Source organism: Falco rusticolus, chromosome 3 (genome assembly GCF_015220075.1).
Source record: "Falco rusticolus isolate bFalRus1 chromosome 3, bFalRus1.pri, whole genome shotgun sequence".
Taxonomy (NCBI): domain Eukaryota; kingdom Metazoa; phylum Chordata; class Aves; order Falconiformes; family Falconidae; genus Falco; species Falco rusticolus.
Window position 1 is genome coordinate 48,346,781 of NC_051189.1, and position 21,965 is coordinate 48,368,745.

Genomic DNA, 21,965 nt, shown 5'->3' on the forward strand with positions numbered 1-21,965 from the left:
GGATCTCACTGAGGTGACACCTAAGTTTGTGCAGAACAGTGCGTAAAGTTACATACTTCAGCCTGTGCAGGTTAAAGATCTGACTGCAGTCAAGAGCTCAATATATCTTCATTTGTTTATAATGGCATCTTTTGCTTTCACATATTATTTTTTCCTCAAATACAAAATATGTTGCATTATTTTATCTTGAAAAAGAGAAATCACTTTCACTGTAGAAACATGAAAAATATTCAGGGATCATAATGGTGACCACATTGGATTTTGTTTCCTTAGCTATTACTTCCATTTTGAGTTAACAAATCACAAACTGCTGTGATTTTTCATTTTCATATTTGCAGTATATCAACTAGTGATGTGCTAAATGAGAGAAAATAGAATTCATCTGTTGGAAATTCTATCCATTATGCTCAAAAAAGGGGTTAGAATCTTTTACAGATGTAGTACAGATTTGTGTACTGCAATTCTGACTGAGAAAACAACCTCAGATGTCTGGTGAGATAATTCCTGACTGTACAATATGTCTTTTCTGCTTATTAAATCCTCAGGAACTCTCTAGTAATTTGACCTGAATGAGTGGACTTCTACCCATAGACAATGGGTCAACAAGAACAGTTGCTTGAAGGGGATTGTCACACACATCTGATGTTGAGGATCAGGGCCCAAATAGTGATTCACATCAGGATCCTGGTATGACTCATGGATCTCAGTAGGATGGCACTTCAGAGTCAGTAGAAAATCATGTTGCACTGGAAATGGCTATAAACCAAAGGATGGATTGCAAAGGTTCCAGGTGACTTCACTGAACCATTACACTGACAAATCAGGCAACTCATTTATTCCATCTTTGTGGGTTTGTAAAGTTTATTATTCTGGTTGAATTAAGGTGCTGGGGAAGTTTTTCTTTGCAGGCAGGCAAATTTCACCTTCAGGATTAAAAAAAAATCTGTTCAGACATGTGGGGAGTTGAAGTGCATGCATATTTTGCTGTCTGTAAATCCTTTTGAACTCTTCAATAAACAGACAAATAAGTTAATGCAAGTTTTGAATACATGGGGCCAAATGAAGACAGATGTGGACTTAACAAGAGTGATACCATCAAAGAACCTTTGTTGACAAATAAGTGAATTAGTTCTACCTGATTACAATCAACAAAAACCTTATCATCAAAGCCATCAATAACATAGATGTTCTTATGGGCTCTTGAGGCTGAGATTTTAATTTTTGCAGTTGGCACTGCAGACTTCTATCTGCACTTCTAACAATGCCTCAAAATCTGGCATTGAATTTATAATTCATAAAATTATATGAATTTATAATTCATAAAATATACTAAAATAAAGTGTTTCTCAGTAACTTATTGTGTAAGATCTTGATGTTACTGTGAAATCAGCACTAACTCTTGTTTGCTTCTTGAAGTATCAGATCCCAGCACTTATATTTGAAATGTATGTTGTTGCTTGGAGTGTGGACAGGGGGTGACACATAATTTATATTCCATTAGGGGTATGCCACATCCCATGACACAGCATAATCCTACACACACTACACACCCTGTTTATAGCATGACAGATGCATGACATTGTATTAGACTTTTTATGAAACACGTATCTTCAAATGTGGGTACTCACCCACGAATCAGTTGTACGGCAGCCAGCAACCTGTTAAGTGAAAAAATAGAAAACAGCACATTTAAACCTACTAACTAGTAACTTCTGTTGCCGTTACTCACAGAAGAGGGGTTCATATTTTGTGCTTTATATGAAGTCTTGCTTTTGTCCTGCTATAGCACTGTCTGCTTTACAAAGCTATCTGATGATGTCACGTGCAAGGCAGATGGGAGTAAAATAGCAAATACACTGTTGCATGTAGTTTTCCAGCACAATTTTAAAACCTGCCCCTCAGCCCCTACCCAGCCCAGACTCCTTCTCTTAAAAGAAGGATTTTCAATGTATTAGCTTATTATGTAAAGTTAAATGTGAAAAGTTTTGTATATTTTCCTGTCCTTTGTGCACTTTTCCAAGTGGATCTCAGCTGTGCTGTCTTAACTCTCGGTCCCTTAGGATGAGAGAGACAGCAGATGGGGTTAGGGCAGAGGGCTGATGCTTCTGACAGCAAACGGCCTGGTTGTTGAGTGGAAGCTGTGAGCGTCAGGAAGCTCCTTTTCCCCAGAGAACCAACTAACCACTGAAGAAAGTTGAAAATGAGCCCTTTGAGAAACGCTATTAAAAGTAGTAAAAAATTGCAATTGTGCAGATGATGTGCTGCTGTGTGGTTATTCGGATGCTAATGAGTTTGACATTAGGGAACTGAAAGGGTTTACAGCTACTCCCTTATGTGATTCAGTTCTTTATTGGCAAGCTTTGAGAAAATAAATGAAAAATATATTGCTAATAAATACATAACATGATAGGATTTTAGACAAAAAGCTGCTAAGTTTTAGGCTTTAAAAAGAGCTTTGTTCACTATTGTAGCTATTCTTAGAGATCTTTTGTTTTAGATTAGTATTTTTGAACAAAGAGGAAGAGACAGGTAGAAAGCTTTAAGACTCCTTTTGGGTTTTTTTCATGGATATTGAAATAGAATAATGGGGAAAGAGGCCTTTGAGGATAAACAAAATCTTTTTCCAGCAACATATTGGCTAGAAAACAACTTTAAAAATCTTTTCAATATCGGACTGTTTTGTTCTGGGTTTTCTCCCTTCTTCATCATCTTGCATCTGTTGTCTGTTTTGCTGTTTGATAAAAGTGTATTTATTTTAATTAAAAGTTATTGATGGGATGCAACTAATATTCTCTCTATTGGGACGGAAGCAGAAATTAGTCACTCAATAAACTCAAGCTTTCCGGAGAATCTGTTTAGAATGAGCCTTTCCAGTTGCTGAAATGTAACATTACACATTTTCCTGACAAAACTTCATCAGATATCATTAAATGAACACTTAAAGCTTCACCTTCAAGTTCCAAAAGTTTGTCTGAAAACTTTTTTATAATCAGAATATATGGAATGAATTGATCTATTTTACTAAATACACTGGATACTATTTGAAAAGGACCTCTGAAATTGCAAGTGATTGTAAAATTTTTATATTTAGGTCACTAGTGGCAGGAGTGATGCTGAAATAAAGCCTGCCCATAATAACTGCTTATGGCCAGATTTCCCCAGTTGCAAGTGCCTACAGCTTTAAATGTCCGAAGGGTTTGGGTATTCATTATTTCTGAATACATGTCCCTTAGTATTGTACACTCAGATCTAAACTTCTGCAGCTCTTCCATTGCTGTTACTATTGATTCAGCAGGAGTTTCCTCACAGAAAGGAAGAAAAATTGAGCATGGAGAAATGTCAAGGATGTCCTTCAGTTTGCTTATGGTGAGAACATTATCAGTTTGCCAAACTTTAAACTCTGATATTCAAAATCAGAAAAAAATAAAACGATGCGATTTTCTGCTATTATTAAAATATTTTAGAATGCTTCTCATTTATTTCACATCTTGTACTGAACCATCCTATTCAGTCAAAGGGGTTCTGATGCACTAAAAAACATTTGGCTAAGGATTTCTACATAGAGAAACTATGGATTTTTGTCTGTGCAAGAAGAAAAACTTTTCTTAGAGTAGGTCTATTTTATAAGTCATCAGAAAGGGTGTTAACAATATAAAGGAAGTACAACAACAAAAGAAAAACTGCTATTCTTTCTGCCTTTAAGAAGCATCATTGATACCTTTATACCACATCTTTGAAAAACCGCACAAGAAAACAACACACCTGGATTATTTGCCCATTTGATTTAAAGAATGTCCTGTTTCATCTATGCTTTATTTAGTATAGCTGTTGCTTTTTTTTCTTTTGTTGTTTTGTTTTTTTGTTTTTGTTTATTTTTTTCCAGAGAATGAATTTCAGGATTATCTGTTAAATCAGGCAAGGCATCCTGGGCTGAGTGACGAATTTGGTCCTTTGGAATCTGCACATATTTTCACCTGGAAACACACAAAGGTGGGATAATTTCTTTACAAAAATGAATTTGAGTCAAAATATATCTATCTATTAGTACTAGAATACTATGTGGTTTCATGTGTAGTGTCTCGTGCGCAAAGACTTTTCCTCTCATAGCATCTGCTGTTTTAAGAACAGCAGTCTTCAACAATCAGGTATAACAATACCGAACAATTGAAAAATATATAAATCTTTGTAAATACCTAGAAATTTTCGTTTTTAAATTTTAGAGCTCCACTCTGTTAGCATTACATACAGACAGGAACACAATTATTTTTAAATCTATATGACTCCAGGAGTGAGAATGTATTTCATAATGAGCTGCTTAAATTTAACCTGTGAAGGATATCTTACTTGTGATTTTTTTTTAATACCTATTGAGATTTTTTAAACTATGTATCAGTGGGATTAAAATTTTTGTGTATTTGTAAAAGATATCAAGGTGTCAAATAATTTTTTTCTTTTTGAATATTGACACTTTCTTTTTTCTAAAAAATTATATTTAGTACATCATAGCCCAGAAAATAGTGATAAGACACTGAACATCAAAAATAGAAATCCAGGAAAAAAAGCCTCAAGAAAGTAGAATTACACATCAGCTTGTGTTGAGCTGCATTTCAGTGTGGTAGACTATATAATTTTTCTCTAAATTTAAAAAGCTAGCAGTTGCCCCTTAATTTCATAAAGCTGTGACTCTGCCCTCTAAAGCCTTGGTAAAGAAGACTAATAGAAATACTTGGCACATGTTGGTTACCTAAGGGAATAATAGAACTATTTGCTGTAGTCGTTTGGCAAAAGGAAATAAACATATGGCTTTGGTTTATATTCAGCACTGCCAGTTGTGCAAAGTTGCATGGATGAAGTGTACAACAGCAGTGACAACTCAGAAATCAGAAGTGAGAATCAAAATAAATCATCCTCATTACAAAGCTATTCAAGCCTGCCTCTGATTTAAGGTTTATTTTGTCGCTGCATATTTTCAAGTAGTGACCTCAATGTAAAAAAAATACATTTCTCAAAAATATGTATGCCATTTGACCACACTATAAAATGCAAAATTGTTGATGATTTATACGTGTTATAAACATGCTTTAAAGTTTGTATTCAATAAATGTACTTACTTATTTTAGTTCATGAGAAATTAATACATCTGAACCAATGATCTCCATGTTATTCAAGTTTCTCCTAGAGAAATCAGGAATAACATTGTGTAAACTAAAGCAAAAGTTTCAAAAATAAAGATGACTCCTTGGTTAACAATAATAAAAATCACAAAAGAACGCATATTTTTATTAAAAATCTTTAAAAACATCTATTTTGTAAATATTTATTCTCCTTTCTGACAATTAACATGTTATTAAAAAAAAAAAAAGAGCAAGAAACTTTAACCACAGTACAAGCAATGTTCCTAAAAATTTTGACTTTAGAGTTTGAACTTTTTTACTGTCAGTAATCAGAATATATAAGCTTTATCTAGAAGTTGCTGTATGTGTACTTTGGATTTCCTTCTTGCACCATACTTCTCACCGTCAGTCTGCCATTAATGCTTCGTATTAAAAAAAGCTGTCGTGGATTGACAGAAAGATGCAGTCAGCACACATATACACAGAGAGAGCCAAACAGTGCTCCATGCTTCTGGCCAGGCTACAGGAAATCTTGCTTTAAAGTGTCTTTTTCTTCATGATTATTCTCTTCTTATTTGTTAGATTCTTATACAAGTTATTGAAAAGAAACATTAAAATATGAGTACCAAAGCACTGAAAAGCTTGCTCTGAGGGTATTTTTTGTTGTAGGGAGAGGCACACGTAGTGTCGTATCACCTTGGGGCACAGCACAGCACAGACAGGTTTGCAGTGCTTAGTGGTTTCTGACTTCAACTTTCAAGTTTGTGACTTGTGTTTAAGACTTGAGGGTGGATTTGTGTTGTTGTAGTTTTTTTCTGGCTAAGTTCATTAGGCTAGTGACAGATGTGGCTATTGCCTCTATACAAATCTAAGTAGTTTTCAAATTAAAAATAGTAGAAAAAAGTGATTCTTTTTTTTCAGAACTCTCAGGATCACTTAAGGTTTGTCCTGAAGAAATTGTTTGCCAAATTTCATTTTGAAAATCAGGTGTAACTTTTAGTTGGAAAATCACAAATATCAACTTTTATAGTCCTTACCTCTGGATAAACCAATGATTTCTTTTCCTCTAACTAGTTACACAAAAGGAAACCGAGTGCTGCTCCAGCAGTGTGAAACCCACTCAAGGAAAGTCTTGCTTGTACAAAGATTACAATAGAAATTAGAAAGTGCATAGCTCTTACAATAGCTCTTTCTAGGAGGTGTATTTCACTTCTACCTATGTCAGCAGCACTAGCTTCCCCAAGTCATAGTTTATTTGACAGTAATATGCTGTAAAACTATCTTACCAAGATAGCAGTATCAATTTTGTTTCTGAAATCCAGAATTTAAAATGTGCAAGTAAACTGAAATTGTTGCTATTATTATTATTGTTATTATTATCACTTAGTGCACATGCCCTATTTTCAGCTGTTCGTCATATTCTTGGATCCCATTATAATATCAGTACATGCACATGTGCACAGATAGACTCCAGGCACACAAAAACCCAAACTCAGAGCCAAATCCTGATTCTCTCACTCAGGGAAGTATTTCCAGGTGCTGCTCTTGAGTCTGCTGACTGCAGTGGGATGGTACAAACAGAAGAAATAACATTTGATTTCTGCAGCTAGGAACTATGAAATAGTTTGCTCAGAAAGTATGATTGCTGCTATTCCACCGATAAATTCATCTGGAGCTACATGAATACTCTGAAGCAGTCACAGAGAAAGTTACTCCTGTTTCTGCCAAGCAGGATTTGTGGTAGAGCTGGTGACTCCAGTCAGTTTTCTGGGATCTAGTTATTGACTTACCCTTAAGTCTCAACCAAGACTGAAGGAAAGGTGCAGGGAAGATCAAACTGAAATTCACAAAGTCAGAGAGAAAGAATTCATAAACTTAGGGAGATTTGTTGGAACATGCTTTCAAAAAATTATTCAACATTGACATTCTCAGATTTCCAAATCACAGAAACAGGGCATATCTGAAGCAATTCTAAAGCAAACTTTTATTTCTTAGCCTGCTTGCCCAATGATTTGGGATTGCATAGATGCTACCTCTCTGTCACTGTGTTTCCAACTGTGTATCTTCCATTAATTCCTTTTGAGTCCATTAGCTATTTTCAACTAATTTAGAAAGGGAAATGTTTAGATGGGTTCTAAACCCATCAAATCACATAATCTAGGTATAAGACACAATAATAAAGCTGAATTAATTGCACTATTTACTTGGGGGGTTTTGTGAAGCTTGCCCTTAAAAAATATGGGACTATAACTCCCAGTAATATTTTCCTGGCAAGCATTTAGATATTATCCTAATGGTCCTGATGACTAAAAACATCAGTAGTGTGAGGATTTTGTGCAGATATAACCATTCTCTTTATCCCTTGTGGCTTCTTGTCTCAAGATGACGTATGTACTGGGAGAGAGGGCTGACCATCCCCAGCTTTGAGATCATGAAGCACCTTCCAGAATCCATCCAGTCTTTACAGTATACAGCAGTAAAAAGATATGTCTCTCAAATTGAAACCCTGAAAACAATTCTCTATAAAAACTTTGGATGGAATTTCTCACTTACAGTTTAATGTTTTTGTTGTTCCACTGGTGATTTAAAAGTTTGAATACTCCTTGTTGATCATCTGTGACTGTAATTTCATGTAAAACAATCACTAGATTAAAATCAGAAGGCAGAAACTTTGTTCACTTTTTTTTCAGCATCAGTCTGCCTCTGAAAGGACTATCAAACCCCGAAGATATTACATTTAAATTTTGAGCAAAACATGTCTTTTTGCTGACACACTTAAAAGATTTCACAGTTTTTTTCAGTTACTTTTGTATAATCTTCAAGTTACTGCATGGGACATTTTGTAAGTTAAGGTGTTTTCTATGCAACACAGACTTGATCAGTATTTTAATATGTTGTAAGCACCAGGCTAAATAGTCCTATAAATTTTAGGGTTTAGTTGATGAAACATTTCTCATAGTTTCAAATTATTACAAGGAAAGAAAATCAATAGAAAAATCACCTGAATTGATTTTATTGTTGGTTTTCACTCATTGTGCAGTTTTGAAATACTCATCACAATGCAATGTGCTATTTACACCAAAGTAACTGCTGTTCAGTAGAAGCAGTGGACACTTTTTGTTTCATAATTAAAAAAGCAGCACTGTGATTGGTGTGGTATTTATTATGAAATGATGACAAAGGAGTACCAGTGGTTTTAATAGTTTTAGCTTACAGGAGATGTTGTTAATTTTGTCTGTGGAGTTGCAGGTGAAATAATGCACAGTGGATAAATAGTCTATATTGGTTTAACTGAACATAATATATAGTGTGTTCTGGAGTTGTTTGTCTCAATAGACTATAGTAATCAAAAGTAATGAACCTATTATGTGCAGGACCTTGGAGAGCATAGAATGGCAGTAAAAGTGTGGCACATAAAAGGTTTATTAAAGGAAATTAAAGTCCATCATTGCCACACCTGCTCCCCTATTATAAGTCTATGGCAGGTCAGCGCCTTCAATCACAACTCAGCATCAGAGAACAGAGCCATGTTTCCCATTACCATTGCAGTCACATTGCAAAAGCTCATTCTCCAGGTTTTAAGGATAGTAACAAGTAAAGGCTGCCATCAGCCCCACTACGTAAACACAAGCCACTTATGTTCCTTTCCTGTTAATAATCAACATCAGATGTAAATTTAAACGGAGAAAAGATACACTGTCTGGCTTTGAGGTGCATTTCGATCAATTTATATTTTCATTTCAGATATCACTAACCTGGGTTCTAGAATTAGACTTCTTCAAGTACACAAATACCCTTTTCAAATGCTTGAGTTCTTTCCTGCAAATAGGTATTTTGATTCCAGTAGTTGTATACAAAGTGTAACCATATATAATAACAAACAGAAAAAAAAAAAAACCAACCCACAGGAAATTAGAAAAATGTTTTTTCTGCCCTAGAAAGGCTGACTTTACTCTTTTTGTTTCTCAGGTCAATTTTGTCATATTCTGCAATGTTCTTTCAGATAAGACCTTCAAAACATCTGAGTTATCTGAGTCATATACAGCTAAAAATAAAGCATCCTCAGATCTTCAAACTCTATAAATGGAAAAAGGCACAAACAGAGCTTCTTGCATCTTCCCTCGGTAGGGCAAATCAGTTCTGCTGATGCTCAGAAAGGAAGAGTGAAATGATAGACAGGATCTTTGGTTGACATTGTTTTCTATCTTGCGACCTTTTGCAGGGAAAGATGCCAGGCATAGGCAACTTCTGGTATCCACAGAATGCATCTACCTATTGCCCAACACAGTTATATAAATCAGGTGCTGGTGTCTACATTTGTTCCTGCATATTGATCTGCAGAAGCACATCAGAGTTGCTTCATCTACAGTATGTTTGACCATCACCATTTTACAAACAGGGAAATGGAGATTCAAAGCAAAGATAGATAGTAAGATACTACTAAAGACTGAAGAAGAATTCCAGAGTTCCTGATATCTTGCCTAGACAAAAATTCCCCATAAGGAAATCTTCCTTATGTAAAAATTGAGTTACTTTTAGAAAGAAAAGGAGTTTGCCTTTCTGGACACGGTCAAAATTACGCTGTTGCACAATCTGCTGTGTGTCACTGCAGCTCTCCACACCAGAACATGAAATCTTAATTCCTTTGAATTTCAGGGGTTTGTAATAAAATCCATGGATTGAAAACCTGCCCCTACAATTATGGGTCTGGGCCAGATCCAAGACCAGAAGGTGCATATTTCCAGCGCTGGTTTAGATGTAGCCAAAAGTGTCATGAAAACAGCTGATCTTGAAAGGTTTCTCATATTTCAGTTAGAAATCTTATTGCAACAGCTGAGGTTTTTGGGGCTCGGATTTTTTGGCTATTTGGTTGGGCTTTTTTTAATGTGAAATGCAATCCTGGACACTACATTCTCCCAAACACTCATACAAATCTGTCTCTTTGGCCAAAACTTCTGCAAGAAGTAATTAAGTGGTGAAATGTTTCAAAACTATACATCTATTCAAGCAAGAGGGTTTCAGGTTTTAAGGATGAAGTCTTCAGAAATGCAGGTTCCAATGCAGCTATTAAGATATGCTTCACTTACAACAATAATGCAGGTTGCCTGTAGGCAACGTAGCTTTCTGGGACTTTTTTCTTCCAGGAGGTGGATGCTGAAAGCAACACTCATACAGCATTGCTGGTTCTAACCTTACACTTTCAGCTAACACCTGTAGACCTTGTCATTAAACCTTACAGAGTCAGTCATAACCATCACTTTATTAAACAAATCTGTATCATTAAAGGTATCTCCTAGGTATTTACTAGATATTCACAGATGGCTTTTTATCTCTTTGACAAGATTAATAAGGCATGATTATTCTTCTTTCTATTACTGTCTAGGCTTTGGAAATGTGAAAAAAAAAGCATTGGAGACTTTTTTTTTCCTCAATGGCAAAAGGAATGAATTAAAGACTTTGTGTTAATATTACAGATGGACGCAGATGGGGAAAATAAAAAGCTGCGCACACGCTCAAAAGGAACCAAGGGTGAGTTAGCAAGCACGTTCCACGACCCTGTGCCTAGCACACCATGAAATATGATAGTTCCTGTGCACAGTCCTTTAATGTGCAGTAAGAGAGTGTGCAGCTTCCTTAGGGCTGCTTTTTTAATCAAGGCAGGACACAGACTGTTGGCATTAAAAGGCAAGATATTATTAGCTATGGTTTAAAGAAAAACAGAAAAAAATCTACTGTATGCTATTTTCTTTGAGCTATTTCTCAAAGAAAATCAAGGTTATGCTTTTTATTATGCAAACAAAGATTTTCCATAGAGAGTATAGATAGATAATAATGAATGGATGCTTTCAAAATAATGCACAAAACTTTGTCTCAGCCAACTGAATGTTTTTGTCTATTGCCATTAATTATCTGTAAATCAGTTGTGTAAATGGTCCAGAAGTAAATTTACTTTGATCAAAAGCTGCAGGTGTATGTGGCAGAGGAGAATCCTGTGCTAAGTACTGGTGCTTGTGTTTCATTTTGCAAAGTTATGATATAGTTGTATTTACCAGCTATTCCTCTCTTTTTGTAAGGAACAGATGGAAATGCAGTACTGAGAGATAAACAGGCCCTTAATGATCTCAACATCTGGAAACACGATTGACTAGCAATACAGCCCTTCCAGGAAAATAACTTTTTATTTTAATTCATAACACTTTTTGTGACTTTTGATAATGAGTGAAAGATGAAGATACTTAGAAATAAATGTCAAAGTTTTGCCTGCCTTGGTGAACAATTTTGCTTGACTATTTTCAGAGGTGAAAGCACCCTTCTCTTCCTCTGATTTTAATGTGAATCATGCACTCTCAGGATTGTGTAAAAAAGACTAATTTTATTCACTGTCACAACTCAGTAGTTTTGGATTGTTAATATCATGCCTTCAGCTTCAAGCTGTGGTCAGAATTAAAGTGTAGTTTGGATTAGTTATCTAGTTTAAAATTACGAAAGTGGTGAAAAGTACTAGACTTCAGTTAGGAAAAGCCAGAGGAAGGGGGTGGAAGTACCACAAACTACCTGCAGACAAGGGGATAAATACAGACAAGCTGTTCTAAAAAATGTAAGAATTTTCATATCAAAATTTTGATGCATCCTTCAGTAATGTTCTCTGAAATTAATGTAAAATTCATATATATTTCAAAAGTACCAGAACAGAGGGCTTAAACAAAGTTATTGAATAGGGAAGTTACTCTCATCATTAAATTCATTTAGATTTTAAAATGTTTAATTAAATAACAAATTATTAAAGTCATTCTCAGCATTAAAGCATGTCTTCTCTGTTGGTCAGGACTGTGAATTAAAGCAGTCTGGCTGGCTTTGCAGACTTTAATTGTATTTAATGAGGGATTCATACCCTTTTCACTCAAAAAACTAGTAACACACTTTTAAAACTAATGGATGTACTTCATATTTTTATATACACATGCACACACATCTACAGGAATAAATCTATCAGGAACTTTTTCGTAGAAGTGGAAACAAAAAAAGTTGCCAGTGCAATATGAGTAATCCTTATAACCACCTGTTGGATTTGTCAGTATGCTGTATACCCTTGTGTGATTAGGTATTTGTAAACACCAGCCTTCAGCATTCCCAAACTGAATTAAAATTCAGAAAAAGCAGAGATCTGTCATTCTATTTTCAATAAAAACAAATGCCTTCTCTTTTACTCTTGTTTTTACTTATTATTTTTCCTTATGAAACCATACTTCAGGCTTTATGCATAATAACTGTGGGAATTGTATGTTCAGTTAACATTTGCCACTAGTTTAGCATGAAAATAATTGCCTGTGTTTTGATAGCCACTCCTCTGTCATCACAGATAGGCAGGTGCAAGATTGCCGAAAGAACAAGTCTGGAAGTGTAAATTAATCAAATCTTTCCTGCTTTTGTTAACAGTTCAAGTGGACTCTATAGCTCAAGAGCTCAGGTAAGAACTCATGTTGTTTATTTTTCCAGTTTTATATTCTCATTATATTGATAAATTCATACCAATGGTACTGCTACAAAATAGAGAATCCAGCAAATGATGCATTATGTAGACATTTAGCATAGATCTGACAAAGGGTACTTGATGCAGATTCACTTTTTAAATATACCAAAAATAAAAGCAAAATGTTAGCAATAATTATGCAAGCATAATCAAAAGTAATGCAAAGTAGGCAGGATTCTGGTACGCTGTCTTTATCTTCAGCCTGTGTCAGGGCACGCAACAAAAGAGTATAGTTTCTGATCAGCCTTCAGTCTTCTTTTTTCTGTAGTAAGTATAGTATTTCAACATCTGAACATTCTAAGAGTTATTAACATTTGTAAGTTTTTGTTAGATGGCTTTTATGAAACTGATAGTCTCTGTAAACTACTGTAAATTCTAAATGCACTAATGGCTCATTCTACCTCAAGTACTTGCTAAAAATTTCATATTTTATTGAAGAAGCAGAGAGTACTTTTCAAATTTGCATTAAGCATGGCAGTCCATTCAAAACCATAGACTGTACAAGAACATTTCAGATCACTAATAATCTAACAAAATGTTAACATTACTACTTTAATCTTACTAATTTGTGTACCAGCTTCTAATAACTAGTCCAAGAGCTTAGAACAAACTCTGGGAAGACCAGAATATTGTTCAGTACCAAATGTTCAAAAAAGGACATGTACCATAGATTCAAGTTTTCTCTGGGACAAGTTCACTCTTCATGTCCCCCAAGAGAAATATTTACAGGTAGCTGCAGATTCCCAGAGTTATTAATCAAAATTACAATGGGTTACAGCTGCAATATAAATACTGAAAACACGTTTGCAAAAGCTCTAAAGAGTTTTTCTTACATTAACTTATTTTTTCTGTGCTCTTCATCACATGCTACTTGAGCTGCTTTCTTAACTTCAGCAGGCATCTGAAGTATGTGCTTGTGTGTTCATCCATCTAGGGAACAGAAACATCATGTGATTTATTTTATCAATCAAAATGCCACTCTCTTTTAAGATAGGACATGAAATATTTACAGGAAGTTATTTTCAGCGAAGACATACAATATTTTAAGGTTTTGCTTTATAATAAACCTGAGGAAATCACAAGCTTCTTATAGATATTCCATGAACAGCAGTGGAGGCTAACTTTTCAGATAAATTATTCATGATGATTCACTCATTCAGCTCTACTGTGAATCTCACTTTTCTGTATGGCTTCAGATTCCTGAGATTTGGTGCTTCTCCTTTTTCCTCTGTGCATCCCTAATTTATGCACCAGAAGGATGCATTAATCCGAAGAGGCAGTCATCCAAAAATGAGGATGGTCCATGTGTTCCTAAGAGAAAATGTTTGAAAAATAGAGGATATGTAAGTTTCTGTAACATCAGGGAAGCTGTCATTTATGCATTATCAATTACTATAGCTTTTCCCAAGGAATTTTGCTTTTCTATGTGAAATACACACTATCTGAGGAACTGTTGTGTAACGGATTACTGTCTCTGTCAGAGGTGTGGACTACCTCCATAAGGAAATATACATTGGTTGAAAACAGTGAGCTAAACAGCCAATAAAGCCTTTGCCCAGTCCTTAACTTGATATTTGTAATGTCTACCGTACCAAATTCCATATTGGGTATCTTTGCAGTAAAGTGGCTTTACTGGCATGCAAGTCAGGTGATGGACTTTTATGAATCGATTTGTTTATAAAAAAATAGAGGAAGAGAGGCAGGGGCTGCCTTTTGGAAATGTAGCCTGTGAACTGCGTTCTTATTACTCATACCCATACCATTGTGGAAAAACTATTGAACATTCCTCAAGAATTAAAGACTGAAACAGTCTGTTGTGTTCCCTGGATACAGATATTGGAACCACTGTCTTTTCTGACCAAGGTTCTAAATGCTGTGTTGGCTGAGAAATTTAAATCCATGCTTAATTAATTTCCCCTTTTCCCCTGGCTTATCCTATCTGACAAAGCACTTTTGCACTCCTTATTGAGTTTCTGTTACAAAGTGCCTTGGGATACTCCTACATGAAAGGCACTACATAAGCTTACATGCTTATATTGTATTATTATTAGTTTCATAACATTGATTGGTTCTAGAGCATTTGTTAGCCTTTTCGTATTCTGCAAGTTGTGTTTCACAAAAGTAGAGAATGAAATAGATGAAAAGAAAAACAAAGAGTTGCAATCACCAATTAGATTCTATAATGCATGAAAATTTCACTCTTCTAAATTTCAGGGGTTGCATTATTGCTTAATGGAATTCAATGCCAAAAATCTATTGATTTCAGGAAAGCAAAGATTTCACCCAGAAATTTGGCTAATGGTTTTGTTATCATCCATTTTTTCCTAAGAAATAGGACCACCTTTTTGCATTCAAAAATTTTCAGAAAAGCATTACTTTAAGGGCCAATCTGGGTTTGAATTTTTTTCTGATTAGTAAGATAACTAAAACTTCCCTGAGTTTTCAGAGGGCAGTACTTTTCTTCCCACTACTGACCACCTATACACAACTCCTATTTAAATGTCAAACTGTCACTGTTTTCATGTATTTATGTGCCTTAAGGCACCCCAGATTTCAATATTATGTCAATAGTTTTCTTTATACATGAATATTATTAATACTTCTCTGTTATTCAGATCAATAAGACTTTTTTTTCTGTATCTATGGTATATGCTGTAATATTGAAGGATAATATATTAAACTTAGTAAGCCCTTCAGAACAGAACTGTTTCTCCTTCCAGTCTTAATCATTTACTTCTGAACAACATGGTTTAATTTTACATTTAAGAATGTAATGCTGTGGTAATTTCATTGGTAGCTAAACTATCCACAGGAAGAGATGAATAGTTTATCAAAACCTAAACACAGCAAAACAGAATATGTGGTAGAACCGAGTGCTGAAGCCAGGAGATCTCTGTCCCATACATTCAAGTTTGAATCTGACACCTTTTGGGCATAACAACTCTGTTGTATCCATCTTCTGCAAGAAGCAGAAAGAAGAGGTCTTCTCTTGGATGATTTAGTCATGGCCCACTGAAAGGACCAGGACCTTCAGCTGTGTTCAGGATTAGAATGAAAACCAAAGGGAAGTGAGGAATATTGGTGTGATGTATTCTCATTACTGTGTTCTATTTAACAGATGGGATACAGTACGGTAAACCATCTGTAGGTTATAGAGTGGCAGCTGGGTCAGACCAAGGAAGAGCAAATTGGATCGATCCAAGCATGGGATTACAAAAGCATAGATCAGTTTGGCTAAGCACATATCTGAATAGAAAGAGTACCTTTTCTGGGTTAGATACAGGTGAAACCAAGTCTTTTCGGCTCTGTCACTAATGATTAATGAAGATTCCACAAGGAACTGGTCTTTCAAGTCATGGAGAACAGTCCTGTTCTTTGGTGGGAACAGTTACACTTCCCCTTACTCTCTGTAGCATTGGATGACTTCCTCAAAAGGAAAATTTCTCCAAAAGTAAAGAGAGTTACTTTTTATCTGAAACTCATTCCGGATGTTGTGACATTTTAGATATGCCGATAAGTTCAACTGTTCAGTTTGAATTATTGAGTTGAAATATTGAATTAATGAAATCTTGAATATTTTAGCAGAGAGAGAGAAAAGTAATAAAACATAGCTGTCTGGATGTCTTTCTGACAGAAGGAGCAACGGGGCACTTCACCCTGCTGCTTTCTCTTGATTAGGAGGGTGAGAAACCAGCAAAGCAACCCTACAATCAATGGTATCAAAGTATTTCAGAAGGTTTATGTTACTGAAATATATCTCTTATCTTTAACCAAAATGTTTAAGAGGTATGTCAATATAAGTAACAGTATTGACAGCATACTAAAAGGCATTTTGCTAATTGAAGTAGTAAATACTTATTCTACAGTGCTGAATGTTTTGCTCATTTCTTCTAAGTTCTAGTATATGGTACGTATCCAATTATATCTGAATACTAGTTTCAGACAGTAATGGAATGAAGGTAGAGAGTTTGGTAGATAGAAGATGATATGGACACTCAGAAAAAGTTCATGGCATTTAAGAAGAGGGCTGTGCATGCCTAGCTGCATTTAGAAAGGAATAGTTCATTGGTAACTTTCTTTCTGAGCTTCATAAAACCACCAGGCTTTTAAAGAAATACTTGTATGAAAAGAAAGCAGTAGCCTGGCAGATGACCAAGGAAAGAGGTAAAAGCAGTACTTAGATGATGGAAAAAGTGGGCATATGAAATAAAGTCACACAAAAAGGCTCAAAGGTGTTCCTCAGTAAGAATTGAGATTATGATTGATTTGTGTAGCTATCACCTTCACAGCACTCTTTCCCACAGCACTGCTTAAAAGTGAGACAGAGACTGCGAAAGCTGTTTGTTCCTAGCCTGCATCAAAAAAACTCTCAGGTTTGTCCTTTGGGCTTGGCTTCTGTTTTCTATGACCAGGAGATGGTCATAGACTCCGATCTTCTGGAAACTGCTGGGTACTTAATTACCAGCCAGGGTTTAACCACGACACTGGGAAAAAGCACATTTGTCATAATCCTGAATAAGCACATTTGGGATAGAACTGAGGGGGACTCCTTCATTGCCTGGTGACTCATCTGTCTGCCACTGGCAGAGTGTGGAACCCTTGCAGTGCTCCATGTGGTTTGCTGACAACAAAGTGTGTCCCTGAGTCCCAATAGACTTAGTAGTAAGTGCTAAATGAAGATGGTCAATAGTTATATCTACTGCAAAGAAATTTATCCTGAATTTTTGCAGATGTGTCTGGCCTTGACAAAAAGTCTTTTTTTACAATTGAAGATTAGGTGTTGACAGCATACGTCCCCAGCTCTCCTCCCCAGAGTTCCCTATGATGGTAACTGGCTAGGACAGAGTTGTGCCACCTTTAAGTCTTTCTCCGAGATATGTCTAGATTAGGCATTTCACCTGGGACAAAGATCTGTATCATGCTGTTTCTATTGATAACTGATCTTCAATTAAACAATGGACATTAATTTTGAGAGTACCTATTCCTAAGGTCTGGTAGCAGAATGATCACTTAAGAGGATCTACTGTTTGCTCTTTAGCTTCAAAAAAGAACTTTCTCCCTTCCCTAGCCATTGTAGAAATTGAAATGATTATGGGGCTTTGGAAATATTAACCTCTGCCTCATACTCCATGATTTCTGGTATAATCAAGTCTGTCATGTTGTCACCAATCATATTTTTTAAATTCCCAATAAATCTTGTTAATTTATTTTTCTTTTCTGACAACACTATTAGGTTCTTAAGGAATTTAGGCTGTCATGCTAGTCAGTACTCTCCTCAAAGAATCTGTGGAAAACTGTTTTATGCTAAGGAAAAATTATTTTCTAATGGAAGTTTGATAGAAAACATTGAATAGTCAAGCATAAACAAACACTGAACAACCAGTACGTGGTGCAGTTTACTGTGAGGCAAAGGTGTATGCTGGTCACAGAATTAATAAAATAATAGTGCTGGAATTCACCTATCCTTATTATTACATCCTGTATGTCAACCATTCTCATAATAGCTAATAAACCAAGCATAAATGTAAATTGTAATGGCAATCAAATTTATAGGTCTGTCATGTCTAAGTTCCTCCCTTATTTCCTCCTTCATCTTCCAGTCTCCCTCTAGTTAGCCATCAAACTGTGAAACCTGCAGTGCTGCCATTCTTTCTCTCCTTTTGCTCTGCCTCTCCTCTCCTCTCCTCTCCTCTCCTCTCCTCTCCTCTCCTCTCCTCTCCTCTCCTCTCCTCTCCTCTCCTCTCCTCTCCTCTCCTCTCCTCTCCTCTCCTCTCCTCTCCTCTCCTCTCCTCTCCTCTCCCTCGCCTCGCCTCGCCTCGCCTCGCCTTGCCTCACCTCAACTCATCTTTCCCTTTCCTAGAGCTCTGATGAATTGATGGACCTTAGGCTTTTTACCTTTTTTGTACTCCCATATGCTTTCATACCTCAGAAATCGGTTGTTCTTTCAGTACTGTTAAAACAGTAAACAAGAAACAAACACAGGAAGAAGTTCAAACCTTTTCCACCTCAAGTTTTCCATTTTTGAACATTCATCTGAGTGGGTTAAGGCCTGCATGAAGAGTTTGGAACTTGCATATGGAGAACAAAAAATAAAACATTTTTTTTTCCATTAAAATCTTATTCTTTGAAGGAGATTATAAAAGGAAATAAGAACCTCCACTCTTAAAACATTGTCATTGCTTCTGTGAAGAGAAATAATACCATCTAGTTCTGGATGACCACAAGTAATGACTAACGTTTTGCAGATAACCCTGAGGTTGACACTTATTTGGCTTAACTATTTAGTGAATTGTTCTGAATAACCACTAAGATGGTTGAAATAGGAACTGTATCTCATGATCCTTTTGAGACACTTGTGGTTGGAGTTGTTAATTACAATGAATCATTTGCCTAATTCCTGTAGACATTAAGACCTTTTAATCTATGCACTGTGACCTTTGCCTTTTCCTCCTGGATTTATTTAGAACATTTAGCAGTAGTATTTAATGTTCAGATTTCCATTGTAGCTTGCTTAGTTGATACTTTATGTGCATTTGCTTTATAGGTGACTTTTATAGCTTTCTTCAATAACAAATGCATTAGATAAATTTCTAGCATATTACAGGCCTCTCAACATCTACTATGTTCATTTCTAGCCAATATCTGCAGTCTCAGTGTCTCTTTTCTCTTTGTTATTTTATTTTATTGTGATTTTACAATTTTTCCAATTAGAGACTCCATTTAATATATTTTAAAAAGCAATGATTAATTAGTTTCAAAGTATTCTTTTCTGTAATATTTATTTTTATAATATATGTCAAATACACATCACTTTAAATGTGGCTGCTAGACTGGCAGATAGTTATTTGCAGGTTTTTTCTACCTGAGAGCTTGTTGCATGTTAGAATGCTCCTTGCCTTGAACTAAAACTTGTACATTATTTAATATATTACAAGACTTGTTGTCTTCCCCCTCACAACTTCTGTGTTCATCAGCACACAGTAAATGTTATCCTCCCAGACCTACACAGGAATTTTGAGTTGCATGTGCCTTAATGCCTTCTGCTGTGTGACAGAATGTGTTCGAACATTATAGCCCCAAATGGTTGTTTCCTGTTATGGCAGATCTTTTCTCTGTAGATGACCACAAGCATTATGCCAACCGGTGACTTCTGCCTCATGTATATCAATCATGAGTTAAATATTATGGCTGGCTGAATTGCTCTGTCTGACTGATGTCAAGGGTGGATTCAGCCAAGCAAAAGCAAGCTGAAACAGACTGTGGACAGCCTGAAGATAGCAAGGAAAGGAAAAGAATGCAGCCATGGGACCTCCTGCTACGTTGTCAAAAAAAAAAAACCCAAAACCCAACAACAAAAAAAACCCCAAACAAAACCTTATCTTCTTTACATCTCAAACCAGACTGTAGTTTACCAGTATGCTTCTTATTTAAACATCTACTGGCGTTAGCAGGCTGACCACACACATGCAAGGCTTTCTCAATGCAAAGGTTGTGTGGATGATATGTGGATTTGCCTAGAAACTTAATCCATTCTAAGCCAAATTCTTGGCTTCTGTCCCACTGGAATTTACTGACCTACTGAACCTGGACAGATTGTGTAAATGAAAAAGAGGCTAGGGAGGCTGGGTTTGGCCCAGATCTTGGCTGTTCATTCATATCACTGAGTTTAAGAACTCCTTGAAGTCCACACAATAAAATCTTACCTGTTAGAAAAGGGTTCAAATATACAATTCTAGCCATATACAGTTCTTGATCTATGAGCTACAGAATGACATCATGAAGTCATCCATTTCATTAACATAGTATTTCAATTAGAGGGTTTCTGTGCCTTGTTTTTTATATGATCTAAATATCCTGATGATCCTACAAGCTTGTAAACTAAAAACAAGAAAACCAGAGAAGAGTTTTTAAATCTCTGCTTTCCTTCTCTGCTTTGTCGTACCTGTGGGGAGAACCCTGCTAAAATAGCAAACTAGAGCTAAAAAAAAAAAAAAAAAAAAAGACAAAAATCAAAAAAAAGAAAAAGAGATTTTAAAAAATGCTATATCATGAGCCTATTGCGGCTTAAAATCATTGTCCTTTAGCCTCAGGCAACATAGTGAGCTTGAGGCATGGGTAAATTTCACCATAACTGCATGCTTTTTCCTATGTTATTGCTGACTTACCATTGCTCCACTCTTTTTACGTGCTTCTTTTTATTTGCTCAATCATTTCACAGTCCAGTTGTTCTTTTTGGTCAGGTGGCCTATAACATTTAGTTTACTGTCTGAAACATCTCCAGGCTCAGTACATAATGACTCAACACCATTACCCATTTCTCCCCAGCCTCTTCTTATGGGGGCTAATAAATCCTCTTCCACCAGCAAGGCGATGGCAGCTCCTTTGCTTTTCTTCTGTCCTTTTAAAATAAAATATATCTTTTAATATCATGCCCCAGCCACCTTTCAGTTATGATACTGTATTATCTCCGCATTATTGTCTGTCCCGTACGGTTCCTTTTCTCCTAGCTAAACCTTTCATTTGTGTACACAGACAGACACTGTAATACCCCCAAGTTACCGAGTTCATTTTGCTCTATATTAGTGTTCATAAATATGAATTTCCCTTTTATCTTCCTTTCCATCTATACCTCATGTGCATTCCTTTCATCTTGGTTCAGCCTTGGACTGAACTTCTCACAACTATGGCATTTTGGAAAAAGAGCTTTGCCTGTGTGTGGCGGTGAAGTTTCCTATCTGTAGAAGTCCCTTTAACCCTGGCATGGTTGTTATGGTGCACAGGAAAAGCCTCTGTCACTTTCACAGACACAACTTGTAAGCCAAGTGTACAAGTTTGTTAGGAAGGGGTGAAATGTATTTTTTGTCTTGTGTGTGACTATAAAAATGAGAAACAGTCAGATTTTCTTTAATTATCGTTGGAGTTAGTCATGCTAGTTCTGAGCTTCTATTACAGCCAATTCACCAGGTTTAAATGATGAGCAATTTTTTTCAATACATTTCATTGTTTGAAGTTCTTATAATTTTAATGTTTACAAATGTTGATTGAAGGAAATTACTTTTACCTTATGAATTCTCTCGCAAATACTTTTTCAGGAATTCCCAGGTGGTACTCTTTTCCAGATTATTTTTCATCACCCAGGCTGAATCAGTGAAATACAACACATTCAGTCATGGAGTCCAAATGTTATAGATTTTCTAAAAGTAACTGTGGCCCAGTTTACTTTATAAAATACAATAAAACATTACTGTCAATAACTCTGACTCCAGATTAGCAATCACGGCAAATACATGTTTACCTTCTTGTCAGTGGTGAGGACTCCC

The 21,965-nt window shown here is 35.9% G+C and overlaps 1 protein-coding gene across 4 annotated transcripts in view; it reads left to right on the top strand.

The window, feature by feature from the left end:
- Positions 1-21,965, top strand: part of ST18 (ST18 C2H2C-type zinc finger transcription factor) — a 101,107-nt gene that overhangs the window by 21,574 nt on the left and 57,568 nt on the right. For all 4 annotated transcript variants that reach the window (XR_005103400.1, XM_037381781.1, XM_037381779.1 and 1 more), the window contains exons 2-4: positions 3,884-3,990; positions 10,589-10,643; positions 12,552-12,582. Coding sequence is in view for 3 of the 4 variants with exons in the window: in XM_037381781.1 (XP_037237678.1) it covers positions 10,589-10,643; positions 12,552-12,582 (86 nt within the window). In the remaining variant the exon portion in view is untranslated. The remainder of the gene's footprint in view (positions 1-3,883; positions 3,991-10,588; positions 10,644-12,551; positions 12,583-21,965) is intronic.